This window comes from Protopterus annectens, chromosome 17.part0, assembly GCF_019279795.1.
Source record: "Protopterus annectens isolate FY-2018-M chromosome 17.part0, PAN1.0, whole genome shotgun sequence".
In the NCBI taxonomy this organism is placed as follows: domain Eukaryota; kingdom Metazoa; phylum Chordata; order Ceratodontiformes; family Protopteridae; genus Protopterus; species Protopterus annectens.
The window spans coordinates 821,732,049-821,757,545 of NC_056751.1; the positions used below are offsets into that span (position 1 = coordinate 821,732,049).

General features: G+C 44.3%; 1 protein-coding gene across 1 annotated transcript in view; it reads right to left on the reverse strand.

The window, feature by feature from the left end:
- The window catches only part of IRAG1 (inositol 1,4,5-triphosphate receptor associated 1), a 1,344,613-nt gene that overhangs the window by 164,461 nt on the left and 1,154,655 nt on the right, over nt 1-25,497 (reverse strand). Inside the window, exon 19 of the mRNA XM_044059494.1 lies at nt 11,524-11,573. Within this exon, the coding sequence (XP_043915429.1) occupies nt 11,524-11,573 (50 nt within the window). The remainder of the gene's footprint in view (nt 1-11,523; nt 11,574-25,497) is intronic.

A 25,497-nucleotide genomic window follows, 5' to 3' on the forward strand; every position in this document is an offset into this window, starting at 1 on the left:
GGTAAATATGTGCAGAGGTTGTGCACATAATTTATACTTTGTAATTCATCGACAGGTTTCTCTTTTGCTAGAGTATGAGATGTGATGATAAAGGTTTAGACAGTGCTGCTAGGCGTTGTGTATAAGGGAATCACAGTGGGTAACATTGTCACCTCACAACAAGAGGTTCTCAGGTTTGATTCTCATGTGGAGTGCCTCCTCTGTGGAGTCTATACGTCCTACTTGTGTTCGTCTGGGTTTTCTCCAGTGCTCTAGTTTTATCCCACCACATCTCTCAACTATCCCTATTTTTGCAGAATATCCAGCTTTTTTGCTCATATTTTTGGACCATTTCTTATAAAATGTGTTTTTTTCTGGCAAATCACTGAGGACTGAAATCACTAAAAGATGACATACATTTGAGTTTCAGTGTTCATATCCTTTAGAAAATGCATGTTAATGCAAAACCTGTAATTCTAGCAACTTCCTAATTTTATAAGAACAATATTTAAAATCTATCCTTATTTCTGGGCCTTTGTCCCCCCAATTATTTTGGCTCTGTCCAGATTTCATGTACTAAAAGGTTGAAAGGCATGCCTCCAACATTTTACAGGCATGCAGTATCTGGAATGGACACTCTAAATTGGCTATAGTTCAGAATGTGTGTGTTAGAGAAAAATAACCTGTCACCCCTGGGCTTTCGGATATTGGCAAAGGCTCTTGCTACCCCCATAGTGCCTTTTTTAGGCAAGGCTCAAAAGACAAACCCACCTCCATAGGTATCACAAGGGATAAGAAACTAAGAGTAATGCTACTCAACGCCAGAAGTCTAAACCTCAAGATGCATGCACTCGAAACTCTCCTTAGCATGGAGAACATCGATATCTGTGCAATAACAGAAACCTGGTTCAAGGCTCCCGAGAGCACCCCAGCACTACCAGGTTATACCTCATACCATGCTTTTCGGCCCCAAAACTTGGACCAAACCAGAAACGGAGAGTATCAATATTCAAAGATACCCACACCTCCAGGTTGGTGGCACAGCACGAAGCATCAGAGACTATCCATGTGCAACTAACAGTGGGTAAAACTGCCTTCCAGTTTATAGCCTGCTACAGACCACCCTCCCAAACCCAGGAACCCCACTCGGCCTTCCTGAGAACACTGGAAAATATGAAGGTCTCTCCAAACACCATTATATTGGGCGACTTCAACTACCCAAGCAGAGACTGGGAGCATTACTCTAGCTCCAACACTCTAGCTCAAAGGTTCCTAGAATTTATAAACTCAAATGCTATGGAACAACATGTTACCACTCCCACAAGAGGGGAAAACATACTGGACCTGATCATCACCAACATGGGGACTCTATGCTCCAGACCAGAAGTGTATCCCTCACTGGTAAGATCAGACCATAAACTAATCTCACTGGATATTCACATCCCGACCCCACCCCTGCCCAGAAAACCACAGTGAAAAACTTCTCTAAAGCAAATTTTACACTCCTCAAAACCGAGGTGGAATCCTTCAAAGCCCTCGGCCTGTGAAAATAAATACCCAGACAATCCTTTATAAACGATTCTATGAACACCTTCAGGAATGCATGGATCATGCAATCCCAAATAAAAGACCCAATCCTCCAGAGAGGCAGACTGTCTGGTGGACCCCAGCCATAAACAAATTATACAATAGAAGGAGGAAGCTACTACATGATAGAGCAAAATCCCAAAAAGGGAAGGCATCTCTGATCAGTGTTAGCAAAAAACTACAGGCACTCATAAAATCGTCTAATGCCAGCTTCGAGAGAAAAATTGCACAGGACACTAAGGATAATCACAAGGCTTTCTTTAGTTATGTTAGGAACCTGGGTGGGAATTCCCAGATATGCTCAGAATTAGTCCAAAATGACAAAAAATACACCGAACCGACAGACATTGCCAACATCCTAGCTGACAGGTTCAGCGCAAACTTCTCCCCTCCCTCCCCACCAAAACGGCAAATATCTATCGCAGCAGAGTGCTGCCCCCCTGACATCTCAGATGCTCAGGTAAGAGCCAGCCTCTCCAAAGCAAAAAACACAGTATCAATGGGACCAGATGGTGTCCCAGGCTGCGTCCTACATGAACTCCAAGAAGAGCTAAACCCAAACATAAAACTACTGTTCAATCTCAGCCTTACCGCAGGATATGTACCCAAAGAGTGGCGTACAGCAACAGTGATCCCTCTCCACAAAGGTGGTGCCTCAACGGATCCTGGAAACTATTGCCCCATAAGCCTGACTAGCTTGGTCTGCAAAGCTATGGAAAGGATCATCATGGACCTCATAAAAAAAGATATTGGGGACCTACAGACACTGGATCCTACCCAGTTCAGCTTTGTTAAGGGCAGATCCTGCCTCTTAAACCTGGTCAATTTCTTTGAAACAGTCACCAAGGCCATTGACGAGGAGAAGGTGGTCCACACAGCCTACCTGGACCTTGCAAAAGCCTTTGATACAATACCCCACTCGGGCATTATAGATAAGCTCACCAGCTTAAATATAAACCCCTATGTCACTAGATGGATTGCAAACTGGCTCAAGGACAGAACCCACATGGTTAGAATTGCTGGAGCCATGTCAGACTCCAAACCAGTTACAAGTGGCATCCCACAAGGCTCAGTCCTGGGACCTCTCCTGTTCGGTATATATTTCTTGGGGGTACAGGCCAACATGGAAGGACTGTGGCTGACCAAGTTCACAGATGACTGCAAACTGGGCACTATAATCGACTCTCCAGCCGACACAAGCATCCTCCAAAAGGGCCTCATAGAAACAGACAACTGCTGCCAGAGCCATGGCCTCAAGCTAAATGCCAAAAAGTGTATAGTCATCCCCTTTGGCAAAAACAAAGTGCCCACAAATTACCACATAGGTGGTAATCCATTAAGCATGGAAGAAGTAATTAGGGACCTGGGGACCCAAGTTGATAGCAATCTCTCATTTGACAACCGTGTGGCCAAAGTGGATATTGGCAAAGGCTCTTGCTACCCCCATAGTGCCTTTTTTAGGCAAGGCTCAAAAGACAAACCTACCTCCATAGGTATCACAAGGGATAAGAAACTAAGAGTAATGCTACTCAACGCCAGAAGTCTAAACCTCAAGATGCACGCACTCGAAACTCTCCTTAGCATGGAGAACATCGATATCTGTGCAGTAACAGAAACCTGGTTCAGGGCTCCTGAGAGCACCCGAGCACTACCAGGTTATACCTCATACCATGCTTTTCGGCCCCACAACTTGGACCGAACCACAAAAGGAGGGGGAGTATCGATATTCATCAAAGATACCCACACCTCCAGGTTGGTGGCAAAGCACGAAGCATCAGAGACTATCCATGTGCAACTAACAGTGGGTAAAACTGCCTTCCTGTTTATAGCCTGCTACAGACCACCCTCCCAAACCCAGAAACCCCACTCGGCCTTCCTGAGAACACTGGAAAATATGAAGGTCTCTCCAAACACCATTATATTGGGCGACTTCAACTACCCAAGCATAGACTGGGAGCATTACTCTAGCTCCAACACCCTAGCTCAAAGGTTCCTAGAATTTATAAACTCAAATGCTATGGAACAACATGTTACCACTCCCATAAGAGGGGAAAACATACTGGACCTGATCATCACCAACATGGGGACTCTATGCTCCAGACCAGAAGTGTATCCCTCACTGGTAAGATCAGACCATAAACTAATCTCACTGGATATTCACATCCCGACCCCACCCCCTGCCCAGAAAACCACAGTGAAAAACTTCTCTAAAGCAAATTTCACACTCCTCAAAACCGAGGTGGAATCCTTCAAAGCCCTCGCCTGTGGCTCCAGACCGAATCCTTTATAAACACATTCTATGAACACCTTCAGGAATGCATGGATCATGCAATCCCAAATAAAACCAAGACCCAATCCTCCAGAGGCAGACGTCCTGTCTGGTGGACCCCAGCCATAAACAAATTATACAATAGAAGGAGGAAGCTACTACATGATAGAGCAAAATCCCAAAAAGAGAAGGCATCTCTGATCAGTGTTAGCAAAAAACTGCGGGCACTCATAAAATCGTCTAATGCCAGCTTCGAGAGAAAAATTGCACAGGACACTAAGGATAATCACACGGCTTTCTTTAGTTATGTTAGGAACCTGGGTGGGAATTCCCAGATATGCTCAGAATTAGTCCAAAATGACAAAAAATACACCGAACCGACAGACATTGCCAACATCCTAGCTGACAGGTTCAGCGCAAACTTCTCCCCTCCCTCCCCACCAAAACAGCAAATATCTATCCCAGCAGAGTGCTGCCCCCCTGACATCTCAGATGCTCAGGTAAGAGCCAGCCTCTCCAAAGCAAAAAGCACAGCATCAATGGGACCAGACGGTGTCCCGGGCTGCATCCTACATGAACTCCAAGAAGAGCTAAACCCAAACATAAAACTACTGTTCAATCTCAGCCTTACCACAGGATATGTACCCAAAGAGTGGCGTACAGTAACAGTGATCCCTCTCCACAAAGGTGGTGCCTCAACGGATCCTGGAAACTATTGCCCCATAAGCCTGACTAGCTTGGTCTGCAAAGCTATGGAAAGGATCATCATGGACCTCATAAAAAAAGATATTGGGGACCTACAGACACTGGATCCTACCCAGTTCAGCTTTGTTAAGGGCAGATCCTGCCTCTTAAACCTGGTCAATTTCTTTGAAACAGTCACCAAGGCCATTGAGGAGAAGGTGGTCCACACAGCCTACCTGGACCTCGCAAAGCCTTTGATACAATACCCACTGGCATTATAGATAAGCTCACCAGCTTAAATATAAACCCCTATGTCACTAGATGGGTTGCAAACTGGCTCAAGGACAGAACCCACATGGTTAGAATTGCTGGAGCCATGTCAGACTCCAAACCAGTTACAAGTGGCATCCCACAAGGCTCAGTCCTGGGACCTCTCCTGTTCGGTATATATTTCTTCGGGGTACAGGCCAACACGGAAGGACTGTGGCTGACCAAGTTCACAGATGACTGCAAACTGGGCGCTATAATCGACTCTCCAGCTGACACAAGCATCCTCCAAAAGGGCCTCATAGAAACTGACAACTGCTGCCAGAGCCATGGCCTCAAGCTAAATGCCAAAAAGTGTATAGTCATCCCCTTTGGCAAAAACAAAGTGCCCACAAATTACCACATAGGTGGTAATCCATTAAGTACCGAAGAAGTAATTAGGGACCTGGGGACCCAAGTTGATAGCAATCTCTCATTTGACAACCATGTGGCCAAAGTGGATATTGGCAAAGGCTCTTTCTACCCCCATAGTGCCTTTTTTAGGCAAGGCTCAAAAGACAAACCTACCTCCATAGGTATCACAAGGGATAAGAAACTAAGAGTAATGCTACTCAACGCCAGAAGTCTAAACCTCAAGATGCACGCACTCGAAACTCTCCTTAGCATGGAAAACATCGATATCTGTGCAGTAACAGAAACCTGGTTCAGGGCTCCTGAGAGCACCCCAGCACTACCAGGTTATACCTCATACCATGCTTTTCGGCCCCACAACTTGGACCGAACCACAAAAGGAGGGGGAGTATCGATATTCATCAAAGATACCCACACCTCCAGGTTGGTGGCAAAGCACGAAGCATCAGAGACTATCCATGTGCAACTAACAGTGGGTACAACTGCCTTCCTGTTTATAGCCTGCTACAGACCACCCTCCCAAACCCAGGAACCCCACTCGGCCTTCCTGAGAACACTGGAAAATATGAAGGTCTCTCCAAACACCATTATATTGGCGACTTCAACTACCCAAGCATAGACTGGGAGCATTACTCTATCTCCAACACCCTAGCTCAAAGTTTCCTAGAATTTATAAACTCAAATGCTATGGAACAACATGTTACCACTCCCACAAAAGGGGAAAACATACTGGACCTGATCATCACCAACATGGGGACTCTATGCTCCAGACCAGAAGTGTATCCCTCACTGGTAAGATCAGACCATAAACTAATCTCACTGGATATTCACATCCCGACCCCACCCCTGCCCAGAAAACCACAGTGAAAAACTTCTCTAAAGCAAATTTCACTCCTCAAAACCGAGGTGGAATCCTTCAAAGCCCTCGCCTGTGGAAAATAGAATCCTTTATAAACGCATTCTATGAACACCTTCAGGAATGCATGGATCATGCAATCCCAAATAAAACCAAGACCCAATCCTCCAAAGGCAGACGTCCTGTCTGGTGGACCCCAGCCATAAACAAATTATACAATAGAAGGAGGAAGCTACTACATGATAGGGCAAAATCCCAAAAAGGGAAGGCATCTCTGATCAGTGTTAGCAAAAAACTACGGGCACTCATAAAATCGTCTAATGCCAGCTTCGAGAGAAAAATTGCACAGGACACTAAGGATAATCACAAGGCTTTTTTTAGTTATGTTAGGAACCTGGGTGGGAATTCCCAGATATGCTCAGAATTAGTCCAAAATGACAAAAAATACACCGAACCGACAGACATTGCCAACATCCTAGCTGACAGGTTCAGTGCAAACTTCTCCCTCCCTCCCCACCAAAACGGCAAATATCTATCCCAGCAGAGTGCTGCCCCCCTGACATCTCAGATGCTCAGGTAAGAGCCAGCCTCTCCAAAGCAAAAACACAGCATCAATGGGACCAGACGGTGTCACATGAACTCCAAGAAGAGCTAAACCCAAACATAAAACTACTGTTCAATCTCAGCCTTACCACAGGATATGTACCCAAAGAGTGGCGTACAGCAACAGTGATCCCTCTCCACAAAGGTGGTGCCTCACCGGATCCTGGAAACTATTGCCCCATAAGCCTGACTAGCTTGGTCTGCAAAGCTATGGAAAGGATCATCATGGACCTCATAAAAAAAGATATTGGGGACCTACAGACACTGGATCCTACCCAGTTCAGCTTTGTTAAGGGCAGATCCTGCCTCTTAAACCTGGTCAATTTCTTTGAAACAGTCACCAAGGCCATTGACGAGGAGAAGGTGGTCCACACAGCCTACCTGGATCTAAAGCCCTTCGACAATACCCCGGCATTATAGATAAGCTCACCAGCTTAAATATAAACCCCTATGTCACTAGATGGGTTGCAAACTGGCTCAAGGACAGAACCCACATGGTTAGAATTGCTGGAGCCATGTCAGACTCCAAACCAGTTACAAGTGGCATCCCACAAGGCTCAGTCCTGGGACCTCTCCTGTTCGGTATTTATTTCTTGGGGGTACAGGCCAACACAGAAGGACTGTGGCTGACCAAGTTCACAGATGACTGCAAACTGGGCGCTATAATCGACTCTCCAGCCGACACAAGCATCCTCCAAAAGGACCTCATAGAAACAGACAACTGCTGCCAGAGCCATGGCCTCAAGCTAAATGCCAAAAAGTGTATAGTCATCCCCTTTGGCAAAAACAAAAATTACCACATAGGTGGTAATCCATTAAAAGAAGGGGGACCAAGTTGATAGCAATCTCTCATTTGACAACCATGTGGCCAAAGTGGATATTGGCAAAGGCTCTTGCTAAAGACAAACCTACCTCCATAGGTATCACAAGGGATAAGAAACTAAGAGTAATGCTACTCAACGCCAGAAGTCTAAACCTCAAGATGCATGCACTCGAAACTCTCCTTAGCATGGAGAACATCGATATCTGTGCAGTAACAGAAACCTGGTTCAGGGCTCCTGAGAGCACCGCAGCACTACCAGGTTATACCTCATACCATGCTTGATATTCATCAAAGATACCCACACCTCCAGGTTGGTGGCAAAGCACAAGCAGCAGAGACTATCCATGTGCAACTAACAGTGGGTAAAACTGCCTTCCTGTTTATAGCCTGCTACAGACCACCCTCCCAAACCCAGGAACCCCACTCGGCCTTCCTGAGAACACTGGAAAATATGAAGGTCTCTCCAAACACCATTATATTGGGTGACTTCAACTACCCAAACATAGACTGGGAGCATTACTCTAGCTCCAACACCCTAGCCCAAAGGTTCCTAGAATTTATAAACTCAAATGCTATGGAACAACTTGTTACCACTCCCACAAAAAACATACTGACCTGATCCTCACCAACATCTCTATGCTCCACCAGAAGTGTATCCCTCACTGGTAAGATCAGACCATAAACTAATCTCACTGGATATTCACATCCCGACCCCACCCCCTGCCCAGAAAACCACAGTGAAAAACTTCTCTAAAGCAAATTTCACACTCCTCAAAACTGAGGTGGAATCCTTCAAAGTCCCCGGGCCTGTGGAAAATACACATAGGTGGTAATCCATTAAGTACAGAAGAAGTAACCTGGGGACCCAAGTTGATAGCAATCTCTCATTTGACAACCACGTGGCCAAAGTGGTTAGAAAAACATTTTATATAGCCCACCTAATCATGAAGGGATTCACATCTAGATTAGGGGAGGTCATCGTGCCTCTTTACTCATCCCTCATCAGGCCCATAATTGAGTACAATGCCCCTTTTGAGATGTACCTTACCAGACACCTGCAGCAACTGGAAAGACCCCAAAAGTACCTCACCAAGAGGATCAAAGGGCTCAAATAGATGCCATATGCTGCACAGTTAAAGAAACTCCAGCTCTACTCAGTGTAATACCGCCTGTTCAGAGGCGATCTGTGCCTGACGTATAAAGCCATGTCCAACCCAGAATTAATGGACATGCTGCACCTCAAAAAATCCAAATCCCATCGAGCTAGAGACTTGAACCTCAGCACTGAAATAAATAGGACATGCTGGAGGGACAGATTCATAACCCAGAGGCTCCCTTCACTCTGGAATAAAATCCCAGTCCAGGTTAGGCAGAGTCCCTCATTGACTCTCTTCAAGAGGAATCTTGATGAGTGGATGGGAGATCGTAGGTTTACCCTGGGTATCACTTCTGTGTCACTGTTAGACAGAGGCACAGTATACTAACCTCGAAAAAGGGCATAGCAAAATAAATTTAAAATGGGTGGCGAAAGCCAAACACATTCTGGCTAGGCATATAAATGCCCTAGGGCAGATAGCCTAGTATGAACCTATGAAGTGGTTAGAAAAACATTTTATATAGCCCACCTAATCATGAAGGGATTCACATCTAGATCAGGGGAGGTCATCATGCCTCTTTACTCATCCCTCATCAGGCCCGTAATTGAGTACAATGCCCCTTTTGGGATGTACCTTACCAGAAACCTGCAGCAACTGGAAAGACCCCAAAAGTACCTCACCAAGAGGATCAAAGGGCTCAAACAGATGCCATATGCTGCCTGGTTAAAGAAACTCAAACTCTACTCAGTGGCATACTGCCTGCTCAGAGGCGATCTGTGCCTGACGCATAAAGCCATGTCCAACTCGGAATTAATGGACATGCTGCACCTCAGAAAATCCAAATCCCATCGAAAAGAGACTTGAACCTCAGCACTGAAATAAATAGGACATCCTGGAGGGACAGATTCATAACCCAGAGGCTCCCTTCACTCTGGAATAAAATCCCAGTCCAGGTTAGGCAGAGTCCCTCATTGACTCTCTTCAAGAGGAATCTCGATGAGTTGATGGGGGATCGTAGGTTTACCCCGAGTATCACTTCTGTGTCACTGTTAGACAGAGGCACAGTATACTAACCTCGAAAAAGTGCATAGCAAAACTGATTTAAAATGGGTGGCGAAAGCCAAACACACTCTGGCTAGGCTTATAAATGCCCTAGGGCAGATAGCCTAGTATGAACCTATGAACCTATAACTGTGGTAGGGCTAGCCCTCAGCAGTATGAACACTGGCTGTGGATGATGGTCACAAAAGATGTGACACCCAACCCATGTGGAAATATTGGGAAAAGGGGGTTATGGATAGTAGAATGCATACCCCCCCACACACATATCTACATCTATATGTATATTCTGAATATGTATTATAGCTATTGCCAATTTAAAACTTATATGTAGCATTGCCATTTTAAGAAGTACTGTATCCCATAATGCACTATGTCTAATGTCAGTGACCACTGTATTTATGGCAACTGAATTTTTAATAACATTCTTACTGTGCCACCATTTTGTATGGAATAAAAGTTATCACTTTCTATTAAAATGATGGTACATCCAAAATTACACACACTACCCTTAAACATTACTGGATAACAAGATGTGTGAATGATGACATCATATGTCTGTAGTTGTTTTAGTCATCCAGCAGATCCCTGTGGTACCACATCACCTCAGCATATCTCTGTCAAGTTATCCCTATCGGTACTATATTAATACAGTATTTCTAGGTTAGTCACATATGGCTGAAAATCCTTGTTCAGATAGGCTACAACTGATGATCCTGATAACCTGATCAAGTCCCACACACAGGGTGGTATACACAGATGCTTTTTGCTGTTAAGTACCAATGACAGGTCTAGTTAGCATGTTATTCTAACACTCTGTCTTGATTTTTAATTTCTCCACATCTTTTGGGTTTCTAATACCATGACAGGAATGGATCCCATTCCAAAGTCAAAGTATAATTAAAGTTCATGAAGTTAGTATTGTTCCAATCTTTGATGTTAGCCAGAAGTGCTCTTTGCAGCACCTGCAATGTGCCGAGTAATGACTCTTTCTGCAATTCACATGGAGTAACATGTAACTCTGACTGTGATGCTTCCACTTTCCTTAGAGACCGCTTCCTACCCAGCTGTCTGAGGCAGACTGACATTTGTATTGTTCATGTCACTTCCTGATATGTGGGTTGCATGTGAGTCTGTCTGTTTGTTATGATACCCTTAGCATACTGTATTGTTCATGTCACTTGCTGATATGTGGGTTGCATGTGAGTCTGTCTGTTTGTTATGATACCCTTATAACCAACCACAGAATTCCAAATAGTGGACACGTTTAGCCAACGAAACACAGGTTTATTTTATATCCACTGAGCTTTCAGGTGATACCCTTCTTCTGTGTGTAAAAAAACATTCTGATAAAACTCAGTGCAATTTATATGACACAGACCACTCAGAATCAATTACTAATTAAACCATCAATTACAGTTTAAAGTCATAGTATACAACTATGCACATTATTCAAAGCATATAAAATAAAACATGTAGACAGATATATAAAAAAAGCATGTACACAGATATATAAAAAATATGTATAAAATCATATACAATTATTTCAGCATCTGTTGTTTCTGTTTAAGTACTGGTTTGATACTTATTGCTGTATTCAGGCCAGGTTTCTTATCTGCATCTAGTACGGTTATCCATCTCTATTCACACATATCAAGAGCATGTTTAAATCACCACCCCTTCTATTCTTAACCACAATATCTATAACCCTAAATAAGAACTTATGCTCCTGTCCTTTCTGTTCTATGTGTAAAAAAAAATAAAATAAAACTTTCAGGTATAAATTACATGTTACTACAGTTTATCACATTCTTACTTTTGCGTGTTTCATGAATGCCATGCTTGCTGAATTAATTTAAACTGTGATGTAATAAATGGAATCTTGTACCTTTCCCATGCTCAAGGACATTGATCTGGATACTCTTGGAACACCATCATCTGTGGTTGGAAAAAAAAACATGTAAATCTTTACCCTAAATAACATCCAGAAACATCAAATACTTTGGATTTCATCACATTATTTTTTTTCTATTATTGCTTCACATGTTTAGATTTGATTTCGTGCTTGAACAAAACAAATCCATGGTAGTATATAATTCCTTCTTCCATCATTCTATCAATAGGGTTTTAAAACAAGAACAACATTTACTTTTTGGCTACAATGTAGCATTAATAAGCAAACCAAAAAGTACAGCTCTGAATGGGCAAGTATGTCTTACACAGCTGCATTATGCAAACAATAATTAGAGAAATGCCGGTCCATTTGTGTTGCTTGATCTAAAATGTATCTTCTTCACATTAATTTATTTAATGTAGTGGAATGAATATGAAAATAACACATTCTAGTCTGACATTTGTAAAAACACTGATTTATTATCCATTGTATTCTACTGTGTGCCCTTAATTTTTAGTAAAATGTAAACAGGACATATATGTAGAAAAAGACAAAACCGAATGCATGTATGGAATCAAAGTATTTCTGTTAATTGAATTACAATCAACTATAAAATAAAAAAAAGTCAACAATATACAATGTCAGCTTTAACAAAAACACAAAATAAAAGCATTCCTCACATCTCTGTGAGTCTCTAAATATAACTTTGAGACTGTGCAAACTTAGTGAGAAGGGAAAAACTTCCTTATCTCTGCAGTTATGCACTCAGACTGCTAGCACTGTCAGTGCTGCTGTGTAAGCCTGAGGTGTGTGTGTGTGTGTGTGTGTGTGTGTGTGTGTGTGTGTGTGTGTGTGTGTGTGTGTGTGTGTGTGTGTGTGTGCGCATGTGTGTGTGTGTATGCGCATGTGTGTGTGTGTGTGTGTGTGTGTGTGTGTGTGTGTGTGTGTGTGTGTGTGTGTGTGTGTGTGTGTGTGTGTATGTGTGTGTGTGCGCATGTGTGTGTGTGTGTGTGTGTGTGTGTGTGTGTGTGTGTGTGTGTGTGTGTGTGTGTGTGTGTGTGTGCATGTGTGTATGTGTGTGTTTGTGTGTGTGTGTGTGTGTGTTTGTGTGTGTGTGTGTACCACAAAACTACCACAAAACTGATATGGTCTGGTTCCCAAATCCATATCATGCATTACATAAACTGATGTGAAAAGGGTCACCCGTAAAAATGACTTGTGATACTCTTCGTAAGGTAGCCAAACTTGGCTTGCAAAAAGTTCACTGACAAAGGTATCATTTTTATAATTTAATTCTGTTATACTTTGCACAGAACGCAATTAAAATATGTAGCAGCTGACTTCCACAAAAGGTCAACAATGTTTAAATGATTATAGTTGGAAGAAGAATGGGTTACTGGTGAATTCTGTTTCATAATAGAATATGTATATGAAGTCTGCAACTGGGTGAGCTCCACGATGTTCAAACAACAGTTAACAACAACATGCATTGTGTGACCAATGGCTTTACAACAGTTAGAAGTAAAAGTTCAAAATGGGGTGGTTCATCATTACTTACTAGGGCTGCTTGCATTGCAAGCATATTAACTAGAAATTAGATAGCAGAAGTGATCTAGAAATATCTGATTTTTTGTCATGCAGGTCATGGTATTAACTAAGTCAAATGTGCACATCACTTTCTGACAACTAAGAACTGAAAGACACATGAACTAACAAATTAAAAACTAAAGAAACAAAAATAAAAATGTTACGGTGCAGACCAGAGACATAAAACTATTTGAGTATATCACAACTCTAACTAAAAACATTGTTTAACTGCAAAAAGGCACAGTAGTTAGAGGCTAAACTACGAAGAGGTTTGATGTCCAGTTCTGGGAAAATCTGTTAAAAGTTCCCCTGGATCACTTTTGAATGCAGACATCTGAGCCTACAAGGTTCACCTGTTACAGACATCTGAGCCTACAAGGTTCACCAGTTTAACAAATGAATAAAATAAGGCAGAGAAGACTCTGACACTGCAGTGTAGCATAATGTGCGTCACTGCACTTCTGAGTGTGTTACCTATTGGGTAAGAAGTATAAGGGGGTACTGCACTTCTGAGTGTGTTATCACTGGGTAAGAAGTATAAGGGGGTGCTGCACTTCTGAGTGTGTTATCACTGGGCAGTATAAGGGGTGCTGCACTTCTGAGTGTGTTATCACTGGGTACGAAGTATAAGGGGGTGCTGCACTTCTGAGTGTGTTATCACTGGGTAAGAAGTATAAGGGGGTGCTGCACTTCTGAGTGTGTTATCACTGGGTAAGAAGTATAAGGGGGTGCTGCACTTCTGAGTGTATCACTGGGTAAGACGTATAAGGGTGTGCTGCACTGGGTAAGAGTATAAGGGGTGCTTATAAGGGGTGCTGCACTTCTGAGTGTGTTATCACTGGGTAAGAAGTATAAGGGGCTGCTGCACTTCTGAGTGTGTTATCACTGGGTAAGAAGTATAAGGGGGTGCTGCACTTCTGAGTGTATCACTGGGTAAGAAGTATAAGGGGTGCTGCACTTCTGAGTGTGTTATCACTGGGTAAGAAGTATAAGGGGGTGCTGCACTTCTGAGTGTATCACTGGGTAAGAAGTATAAGGGGGTGCTGCACTTCTGAGTGTGTTATCACTGGGTAAGAAGTATAAGGGGTGCTGCACTTCTGAGTGTATCACTGGGTAAGAAGTATAAGGGGGTGCTGCACTTCTGAGTGTGTTATCACTGGGTAAGAAGTATAAGGGGGTGCTGCACTTCTGAGTGTGTTATCACTGGGTAAGAAGTATAAGGGGTGCTGCACTTCTGAGTGTGTTATCACTGGGTAAGAAGTATAAGGGGGTGCTGCACTTCTGAGTGTGTTATCACTGGGTAAGAAGTATAAGGGGGTGCTGCACTTCTGAGTGTGTTATCGCTGGGTTTGAAGTATAAGAGGGTGCTGCACTTCTGAGTGTATCACTGGGTAAGAAGTATAAGGGGGTGCTGCACTTCTGAGTGTGTTATCACTGGGTAAGAAGTATAAGGGGATGCTGCACTTCTGAGTGTGTTATCACTGGGTAAGAAGTATAAGGGGGTGCTGCACTTCTGAGTGTGTTATCACTGGGTGAGAAGTATAAGGGGTTGCTGCACTTCTGAGTGTGTTATCACTGGGTAAGAAGTATAAGGGGGTGCTGCACTTCTGAGTGTGTTATCGCTGGGTAAGAAGTATAAGGGGGTGCTGCACTTCTGAGTGTGTTATCACTGGGTAAGAAGTATAAGGGGGTGCTGCACTTCTGAGTGTGTTATCACTGGTTAAGAAGTATAAGGGGGTGCTGCACTTCTGAGTGTGTTATCACTGGGTAAGAAGTATAAGGGGGTGCTGCACTTCTGAGTGTGTTATCACTGGGTAAGAACTATAAGGGGCTGCTGCACTTCTGAGTGTGTTATCACTGTTTAAGAAGTATAAGGGGTGCTGGACGTGTTATCACTGGGTAAGAAGTATAAGGGGTGCTGCACAGTATAAAGGGGTGCTGCACTTTTGAGTGTGTTATCACTGGGTAAGAAGTATAAGAGGGTGCTGCACTTCTGAGTGTGTTATCACTGGGTAAGAAGTATAATTATCACTGGGTAAGAAGTATAAGGGGTGCTGCACTTCTGAGTGTGTTATCACTGGGTAAGAAGTATAAGGGGGTGCTGCACTTCTGAGTGTGTTATCACTGGGTAAGAAGTATAAGGGGGTGCTGCACTTCTGAGTGTGTTATCACTGGGTAAGAAGTATAAGGGGTGCAGCAGTTCTGACTGTGTTATCACTGGGTAAGAAGTATAAGGGGTGCTGCACTTCTGAGTGTGTTATCACTGGGTAAGAAGTATAAGGGGGTGCTGCACTTCTGAGTGTGTTATCACTGGGTGGTGCTGCACGGTGCTGCACTTTTGAGTGTGTTATCACTGGGTAAGAAGTATAAGAGGGTGCTGCACTTCTGAGTGTGTTATCACTGGGTAAGAAGTATAAGGGGGTGCTGCACTTCTGAGTGTGTTATCGCTGGGTAAGAAGTATATGTGTTATCAGGTGCTGCACGGGTGCTGCACTTCTGAGTGTGTTATCACTGGGTAAGAAGTATAAGGGGTGCTGCACTTCTGAGTGTGTTATCACTGGGTAAGAAGTATAAGTGCTGCACTTCTGAGTGTGTTATCACTGGGTAAGAAGTATAAGGGGTGCTGCACTTCTGAGTGTGTTATCACTGGGTAAGAAGTATAAGGGGTGCTGCACTTCTGAGTGTGTTATCACTGGGTAAGAAGTATAAGGGGTGCTGCACTTCTGAGTGTGTTATCACTGGGTAAGAAGTATAAGGGGTGCTGCACTTCTGAGTGTGTTATCACTGGGTAAGAAGTATAAGGGGTGCTGCACTTCTGAGTGTGTTATCACTGGGTAAGAAGTATAAGGGGTGCTGCACTTCTGAGTGTGTTATCACTGGGTAAGAAGTATAAGGGTGCTGCACTTCTGAGTGTGTTATCACTGGGTAAGAAGTATAAGGGGTGCTGCACTTCTGAGTGTGTTATCACTGGGTAAGAAGTATAAGGGGTGCTGCACTTCTGAGTGTGTTATCACTGGGTAAGAAGTATAAGGGGTGCTGCACTTCTGAGTGTGTTATCACTGGGTAAGAAGTATAAGGGGTGCTGCACTTCTGAGTGTGTTATCACTGGGTAAGAAGTATAAGGGGTGCTGCACTCTGAGTGTGTTATCACTGGGTAAGAAGTATAAGGGGTGCTGCACTTCTGAGTGTGTTATCACTGGGTAAGACGTATAAGGGTGTGCTGCACTTCTGAGTGTGTTATCACTGCGTAAGAAGTATAAGGGGTGCTGCACTTCTGAGTGTGTTATCACTGGGTAAGAAGTACAAGGGGTGCTGCACGTCTGAGTGTGTTATCACTGGGTAAGAAGTATAAGGGGGTGCTGCACTTCTGAGTGTGTTATCACTGGGTAAGAAGTATAACGAGGTGCTGCACTTCTGAGTGTGTTATCACTGGGTAAGAAGTATAAGGGGTGCTGCACTTCTGAGTGTGTTATCACTGGGTAAGAAGTATAAGGGGTGCTGCACTTCTGAGTGTGTTATCACTGGGTAAGAAGTATAAGGGGTGCTGCACTTCTGAGTGTGTTATCACTGGGTAAGAAGTATAAGGGGTGCTGCATTTCTGAGTGTGATATCAGTGGGTAACAACTATACGCGGTTGCTGCACTTCTGAGTGTGTTATCACTGGGTAAGAAGTATAAGGGGTGCTGCACTTCTGAGTGTGTTATCACTGGGTAAGAAGTATAAGGGGTGCTGCACTTCTGAGTGTGTTATCACTGGGTAAGAAGTATAAGGGGTGCTGCACTTCTGAGTGTGTTATCACTGGGTAAGAAGTATAAGGGGTGCTGCACTTCTGAGTGTGTTATCACTGGGTAAGAAGTATAAGGGGTGCTGCACTTCTGAGTGTGTTATCACTGGGTAAGAAGTATAAGGGGTGCTGCACTTCTGAGTGTGTTATCACTGGGTAAGAAGTATAAGTGCTGCACTTCTGAGTGTGTTATCACTGGGTAAGAAGTATAAGGGGTGCTGCACTTCTGAGTGTGTTATCACTGGGTAAGAAGTATAAGGGGTGCTGCACTTCTGAGTGTGTTATCACTGGGTAAGAAGTATAAGGGGTGCTGCACTTCTGAGTGTGTTATCACTGGGTAAGAAGTATAAGGGGTGCTGCACTTCTGAGTGTGTTATCACTGGGTAAGAAGTATAAGGGGTGCTGCACTTCTGAGTGTGTTATCACTGGGTAAGAAGTATAAGGGGTGCTGCACTTCTGAGTGTGTTATCACTGGGTAAGAAGTATAAGGGGTGCTGCACTTCTGAGTGTGTTATCACTGGGTAAGAAGTATAAGGGGTGCTGCACTTCTGAGTGTGTTATCACTGGGTAAGAAGTATAAGGGGTGCTGCACTTCTGAGTGTGTTATCACTGGGTAAGAAGTATAAGGGGTGCTGCACTTCTGAGTGTGTTATCACTGGGTAAGAAGTATAAGGGGTGCTGCACTTCTGAGTGTGTTATCACTGGGTAAGAAGTATAAGGGGTGCTGCACTTCTGAGTGTGTTATCACTGGGTAAGAAGTATAAGGGGTGCTGCACTTCTGAGTGTGTTATCACTGGGTAAGAAGTATAAGGGGTGCTGCACTTCTGAGTGTGTTATCACTGGGTAAGAAGTATAAGGGGTGCTGCACTTCTGAGTGTGTTATCACTGGGTAAGAAGTATAAGGGGTGCTGCACTTCTGAGTGTGTTATCACTGGGTAAGAAGTATAAGGGGTGCTGCACTTCTGAGTGTGTTATCACTGGGTAAGAAGTATAAGGGGTGCTGCACTTCTGAGTGTGTTATCACTGGGTAAGAAGTATAAGGGGTGCTGCACTTCTGAGTGTTATCACTGGGTAAGAAGTATAAGGGGTGCTGCACTTCTGAGTGTGTTATCACTGGGTAAGAAGTATAAGGGGTGCTGCACTTCTGAGTGTGTTATCACTGGGTAAGAAGTATAAGGGGTGCTGCACTTCTGAGTGTGTTATCACTGGGTAAGAAGTATAAGGGGTGCTGCACTTCTGAGTGTGTTATCACTGGGTAAGAAGTATAAGGGGTGCTGCACTTCTGAGTGTGTTATCACTGGGTAAGAAGTATAAGGGGTGCTGCACTTCTGAGTGTGTTATCACTGGGTAAGAAGTATAAGGGTGCTGCACTTCTGAGTGTGTTATCACTGGGTAAGAAGTATAAGGGGTGCTGCACTTCTGAGTGTGTTATCACTGGGTAAGAAGTATAAGGGGTGCTGCACTTCTGAGTGTGTTATCACTGGGTAAGAAGTATAAGGGGTGCTGCACTTCTGAGTGTGTTATCACTGGGTAAGAAGTATAAGGGGTGCTGCACTTCTGAGTGTGTTATCACTGGGTAAGAAGTATAAGGGTGCTGCACTTCTGAGTGTGTTATCACTGGGTAAGAAGTATAAGGGGTGCTGCACTTCTGAGTGTGTTATCACTGGGTAAGAAGTATAAGGGGTGCTGCACTTCTGAGTGTGTTATCACTGGGTAAGAAGTATAAGGGGTGCTGCACTTCTGAGTGTGTTATCACTGGGTAAGAAGTATAAGGGGTGCTGCACTTCTGAGTGTGTTATCACTGGGTAAGAAGTATAAGGGGTGCTGCACTTCTGAGTGTGTTATCACTGGGTAAGAAGTATAAGGGGTGCTGCACTTCTGAGTGTGTTATCACTGGGTAAGAAGTATAAGGGGTGCTGCACTTCTGAGTGTGTTATCACTGGGTAAGAAGTACAAGGGGTGCTGCACTTCTGAGTGTGTTATCACTGGGTAAGAAGTATAAGGGGGTGCTGCACTTCTGAGTGTGTTATCACTGGGTAAGAAGTATAAGGGGGTGCTGCACTTCTGAGTGTGTTATCACTGGGTAAGAAGTATAAGGTGCTGCACTTCTGAGTGTGTTATCACTGGGTAAGAAGTATAAGGGGGTGCTGCACTTCTGAGTGTATCACTGGGTAAGAAATATAAGGGGGTGCTGTACTTCTGAGTGTGTTATCACTGTGTAAGAAGTATAAGGGGCTGCTGCACTTCTGAGTGTGTTATCACTGGTTAAGAAGTATAAGGGGGTGCTGCACGGGTGCTGCACTATCACTGGGTAAGAAGTATAAGGGGGTGCTGCACTTCTGAGTTTGTTATCACTGGGTAAGAAGTATAAAAGGGTGCTGCACTTCTGAGTGTGTTACCCATTCGGTAAGAAGTTTAAGGGGGTGCTGTACTTCTGAGTGTGTTATCACTGGGTAAGAAGTATAAGGGGGTGCTGCACTTCTGAGTGTGTTATCACTGGGTAAGAAGTATAAGGGGGTGCTGCACTTCTGAGTGTGTTATCACTGGGTAAGAAGTATAAGGGGGTGCTGCACTTCTGAGTGTGTTATCACTGGGTACAAAGTATAAGGGGGTGCTGCACTTCTGAGTGTGTTATCACTGGGTAAGAAGTATAAGGGGGTGCTGCACTTCTGAGTGTATCACTGGGTAAGAAGTATAAGGGGGTGCTGCACTTCTGAGTGTGTTATCACTGGGTAAGAAGTATAAGGGGTTGCTGCACTTCTGAGTGTGTTATCACTGGGTAAGAAGTATAAGGGGGTGCTGCACTTCTGAGTGTGTTATCACTGGGTAAGAAGTATAAGGGGTGCTGCACTTCTGAGTGTGTTATCACTGGGTAAGAAGTATAAGGGGGTGCTGCACTTCTGAGTGTGTTATCACTGGGTAAGAAGTACAAGGGGTGCTGCACGTCTGAGTGTGTTATCACTGGGTAAGAAGTATAAGGGTGTGCTGTACTTCTGAGTGTGTTATCACTGGGTAAGAAGTATAAGGGGGTGCTGCACTTCTGAGTGTGTTATCACTGGGTAAGAAGTATAAGGGGTGCTGCACTTCTGAGTGTGTTATCACTGGGTAAGAAGTATAAGGTGCTGCACTTCTGAGTGTGTTATCACTGGGTAAGAAGTATAAGGGGGTGCTGCACTTCTGAGTGTGTTATCACTGGGTAAGAAGTATAAGGGGGTGCTGCACTTCTGAGTGTGTTATCACTGGGTAAGAAGTACAAGGGGTGCTGCACGTCTGAGTGTGTTATCACTGGGTAAGAAGTATAAGGGGTGCTGCACTTCTGAGTGTGTTATCACTGGGTAAGGTGCTGCACTTCTGAGTGTGTTATCACTGGGTAAGAAGTATAAGGTGCTGCACTTCTGAGTGTATCACTGGGTAAGAAGTATAAGGGGTGCTGCACTTCTGAGTGTGTTATCACTTGAGTGTGTTATCACTGGGTAAGAAGTATAAGGGGTGCTGCACTTCTGAGTGTGTTATCACTGGGTAAGAAGTATAAGGGGTGCTGCACTTCTGAGTGTGTTATCACTGGGTAAGAAGTATAAGGTGCTGCACTTCTGAGTGTGTTATCACTGGGTAAGAAGTATAAGGGTGCTGCACTTCTGAGTGTGTTATCACTGGGTAAGAAGTATAAGGGGTGCTGCACTTCTGAGTGTGTTATCACTGGGTAAGAAGTATAAGGGTGTGCTGCACTTCTGAGTGTGTTATCACTGGGTAAGAAGTATAAGGGGTGCTGCACTTCTGAGTGTGTTATCACTGGGTAAGAAGTATAAGGGTGCTGCACTTCTGAGTGTGTTATCACTGGGTAAGAAGTATAAGGGTGCTGCACTTCTGAGTGTGTTATCACTGGGTAAGAAGTATAAGGGGGTGCTGCACTTCTGAGTGTGTTATCACTGGGTAAGAAGTATAATATCACTGGGTAAGTATAAGGGGTGCTGCACTTCTGAGTGTGTTATCACTGGGTAAGAAGTATAAGGGTGCTGCACTTCTGAGTGTGTTATCACTGGGTAAGAAGTATAAGGGGTGCTGCACTTCTGAGTGTGTTATCACTGGGTAAGAAGTATAAGGGGGTGCTGCACTTCTGAGTGTGTTATCACTGGTTTAGAAGTATAAGCGGGTGCTGCACTTCTGAGTGTGTTATCACTGGGTAAGAAGTATAAGGGGTGCTGCACTTCTGAGTGTGTTATCACTAGGTAAAAGCTATAAGCGGGTGCTGCACTTCTGAGTGTGTTATCGCTGGGTAAGAAGTATAAGGGGTGCTGCACTTCTGAGTGTGTTATCACTGGGTAAGAAGTATAAGGGGTGCTGCACTTCTGAGTGTGTTATCACTGGGTAAGAAGTATAAGGGGGTGCTGCACTTCTGAGTGTGTTATCACTGGGTAAGAAGTATAAGGGGTGCTGCACTTCTGAGTGTGTTATCACTGGGTAAGAAGTATAAGGGGGTGCTGCACTTCTGAGTGTGTTATCACTGGGTAAGAAGTATAAGGGGGTGCTGCACTTCTGAGTGTGTTATCACTGGGTAAGAAGTATAAGGAGGTGCTGTACTTCTGAGTGTGTTATCACTGGGTAAGAAGTATAAGGGGCTGCTGCACTTCTGAGTGTATCACTGGGTAAGAAGTATAAGGGGTGCTGCACTTCTGAGTGTGTTATCACTGGGTAAGAAGTATAAGGGGGTGCTGCACTTCTGAGTGTGTTATCACTGGGTAAGAAGTATAAGGGGCTGCTGCACTTCTGAGTGTGTTATCACTGGGTAAGAAGTATAAGGGGTGCTGCACTTCTGAGTGTGTTATCACTGGGTAAGAAGTATAAGGGGTGCTGCACTTCTGAGTGTGTTATCACTGGGTAAGAAGTATAAGGGGTGCTGCACTTCTGAGTGTGTTATCACTGGGTAAGAAGTATAAGGGGTGCTGCACTTCTGAGTGTGTTATCACTGGGTAAGAAGTATAAGGGGTGCTGCACTTCTGAGTGTGTTATCACTGGGTAAGAAGTATAAGGGGTGCTGCACTTCTGAGTGTGTTATCACTGGGTAAGAAGTATAAGGGGTGCTGCACTTCTGAGTGTGTTATCACTGGGTAAGAAGTATAAGGGGTGCTGCACTTCTGAGTGTGTTATCACTGGGTAAGAAGTATAAGGGGTGCTGCACTTCTGAGTGTGTTATCACTGGGTAAGAAGTATAAGGGGTGCTGCACTTCTGAGTGTGTTATCACTGGGTAAGAAGTATAAGGGGTGCTGCACTTCTGAGTGTGTTATCACTGGGTAAGAAGTATAAGGGGTGCTGCACTTCTGAGTGTGTTATCACTGGGTAAGAAGTATAAGGGGTGCTGCACTTCTGAGTGTGTTATCACTGGGTAAGAAGTATAAGGGGTGCTGCACTTCTGAGTGTGTTATCACTGGGTAAGAAGTATAAGGGGTGCTGCACTTCTGAGTGTGTTATCACTGGGTAAGAAGTATAAGGGGTGCTGCACTTCTGAGTGTGTTATCACTGGGTAAGAAGTATAAGGGGTGCTGCACTTCTGAGTGTGTTATCACTGGGTAAGAAGTATAAGGGGTGCTGCACTTCTGAGTGTGTTATCACTGGGTAAGAAGTATAAGGGGTGCTGCACTTCTGAGTGTGTTATCACTGGGTAAGAAGTATAAGGGGTGCTGCACTTCTGAGTGTGTTATCACTGGGTAAGAAGTATAAGGGGTGCTGCACTTCTGAGTGTGTTATCACTGGGTAAGAAGTATAAGGGGTGCTGCACTTCTGAGTGTGTTATCACTGGGTAAGAAGTATAAGGGGTGCTGCACTTCTGAGTGTGTTATCACTGGGTAAGAAGTATAAGGGGTGCTGCACTTCTGAGTGTGTTATCACTGGGTAAGAAGTATAAGGGGTGCTGCACTTCTGAGTGTGTTATCACTGGGTAAGAAGTATAAGGGGTGCTGCACTTCTGAGTGTGTTATCACTGGGTAAGAAGTATAAGGGGTGCTGCACTTCTGAGTGTGTTATCACTGGGTAAGAAGTATAAGGGGTGCTGCACTTCTGAGTGTGTTATCACTGGGTAAGAAGTATAAGGGGTGCTGCACTTCTGAGTGTGTTATCACTGGGTAAGAAGTATAAGGGGTGCTGCACTTCTGAGTGTGTTATCACTGGGTAAGAAGTATAAGGGGTGCTGCACTTCTGAGTGTGTTATCACTGGGTAAGAAGTATAAGGGGTGCTGCACTTCTGAGTGTGTTATCACTGGGTAAGAAGTATAAGGGGTGCTGCACTTCTGAGTGTGTTATCACTGGGTAAGAAGTATAAGGGGTGCTGCACTTCTGAGTGTGTTATCACTGGGTAAGAAGTATAAGGGGTGCTGCACTTCTGAGTGTGTTATCACTGGGTAAGAAGTATAAGGGGTGCTGCACTTCTGAGTGTGTTATCACTGGGTAAGAAGTATAAGGGGTGCTGCACTTCTGAGTGTGTTATCACTGGGTAAGAAGTATAAGGGGTGCTGCACTTCTGAGTGTGTTATCACTGGGTAAGAAGTATAAGGGGTGCTGCACTTCTGAGTGTGTTATCACTGGGTAAGAAGTATAAGGGGTGCTGCACTTCTGAGTGTGTTATCACTGGGTAAGAAGTATAAGGGTGCTGCACTTCTGAGTGTGTTATCACTGGGTAAGAAGTATAAGGGGTGCTGCACTTCTGAGTGTGTTATCACTGGGTAAGAAGTATAAGGGGTGCTGCACTTCTGAGTGTGTTATCACTGGGTAAGAAGTATAAGGGTGCTGCACTTCTGAGTGTGTTATCACTGGGTAAGAAGTATAAGGGGTGCTGCACTTCTGAGTGTGTTATCACTGGGTAAGAAGTATAAGGGGTGCTGCACTTCTGAGTGTGTTATCACTGGGTAAGAAGTATAAGGGGTGCTGCACTTCTGAGTGTGTTATCACTGGGTAAGAAGTATAAGGGGTGCTGCACTTCTGAGTGTGTTATAAATGGGAAAGGAGTATAAGGGGTGCTGCACTTCTGAGTGTGTTATCACTGGGTAAGAAGTATAAGGGGTGCTGCACTTCTGAGTGTGTTATCACTGGGTAAGAAGTATAAGGGGTGCTGCACTTCTGAGTGTGTTAACACTGAGTAAGAAGTATAAGCGGGTCCTGCACTTCTGAGTGTGTTATCACTGGGTAAGAAGTATAAGGGGGTGCTGCACTTCTGAGTGTGTTATCAGTGGGTAAGAGGTATAAGGGGTGCTGCACTTCTGAGTGTGTTATCACTGGGTAAGAAGTATAAGGGGTGCTGCACTTCTGAGTGTGTTATCACTGGGTAAGAAGTATAAGGGGTGCTGCACTTCTGAGTGTGTTATCACTGGGTAAGAAGTATAAGTGGGTGCTGCACTTCTGAGTGTGTTATCACTGGGTAAGAAGTATAAGGGGTGCTGCACTTCTGAGTGTGTTATCACTGGGTAAGAAGTATAAGGGGTGCTGCACTTCTGAGTGTGTTATCACTGGGTAAGAAGTATAAGGGGTGCTGCACTTCTGAGTGTGTTATCACTGGGTAAGAAGTATAAGGGGTGCTGCACTTCTGAGTGTGTTATCACTGGGTAAGAAGTATAAGGGGTGCTGCACTTCTGAGTGTGTTATCACTGGGTAAGAAGTATAAGGGGTGCTGCACTTCTGAGTGTGTTATCACTGGGTAAGAAGTATAAGGGGTGCTGCACTTCTGAGTGTGTTATCACTGGGTAAGAAGTATAAGGGGTGCTGCACTTCTGAGTGTGTTATCACTGGGTAAGAAGTATAAGGGGTGCTGCACTTCTGAGTGTGTTATCACTGGGTAAGAAGTATAAGGGGTGCTGCACTTCTGAGTGTGTTATCACTGGGTAAGAAGTATAAGGGGTGCTGCACTTCTGAGTTTGTTATCACTGCGTAAGAACTATAAGGGGTGCTGCACTTCTGAGTGTGTTATCACTGGGTAAGAAGTATAAGGGGGTGCTGCACTTCTGAGTGTGTTATCACTGGGTAAGAAGTATAAGGGGGTGCTGCACTTCTGAGTGTGTTATCACTGGGTAAGAAGTATAAGGGGGTGCTGCACTTCTGAGTGTGTTATCACTGGGTAAGAAGTATAAGGGGTGCTGCACTTCTGAGTGTGTTATCACTGGGTAAGAAGTATAAGGGGGTGCTGCACTTCTGAGTGTGTTATCGCTGGGTAAGAAGTATAAGGGGGTGCTGCACTTCTGAGTGTGTTATCACTGGGTAATTAGTATAAGGGGGTGCTGCACTTCTGAGTGTGTTATCACTGGGTAAGAAGTATAAGAGGGTGCTGCACTTCTGAGTGTGTTATCACTGGGTAATTAGTATAAGGGGGTGCTGCACTTCTGAGTGTGTTATCACTGGGTAAGAAGTATAAGGGGGTGCTGCACTTCTGAGTGTGTTATCACTGGGTAAGAAGTATAAGGGGGTGCTGCACTTCTGAGTGTATCACTGGGTAAGAAGTATAAGGGGGTGCTGCATTTCTGAGTGTGTTATCACTGGGTAAGAAGTATAAGGGGGTGCTGCACTTCTGAGTGTGTTACCCACTGGGTTAGATGTTAAATGAGATTTTATCTGCTTG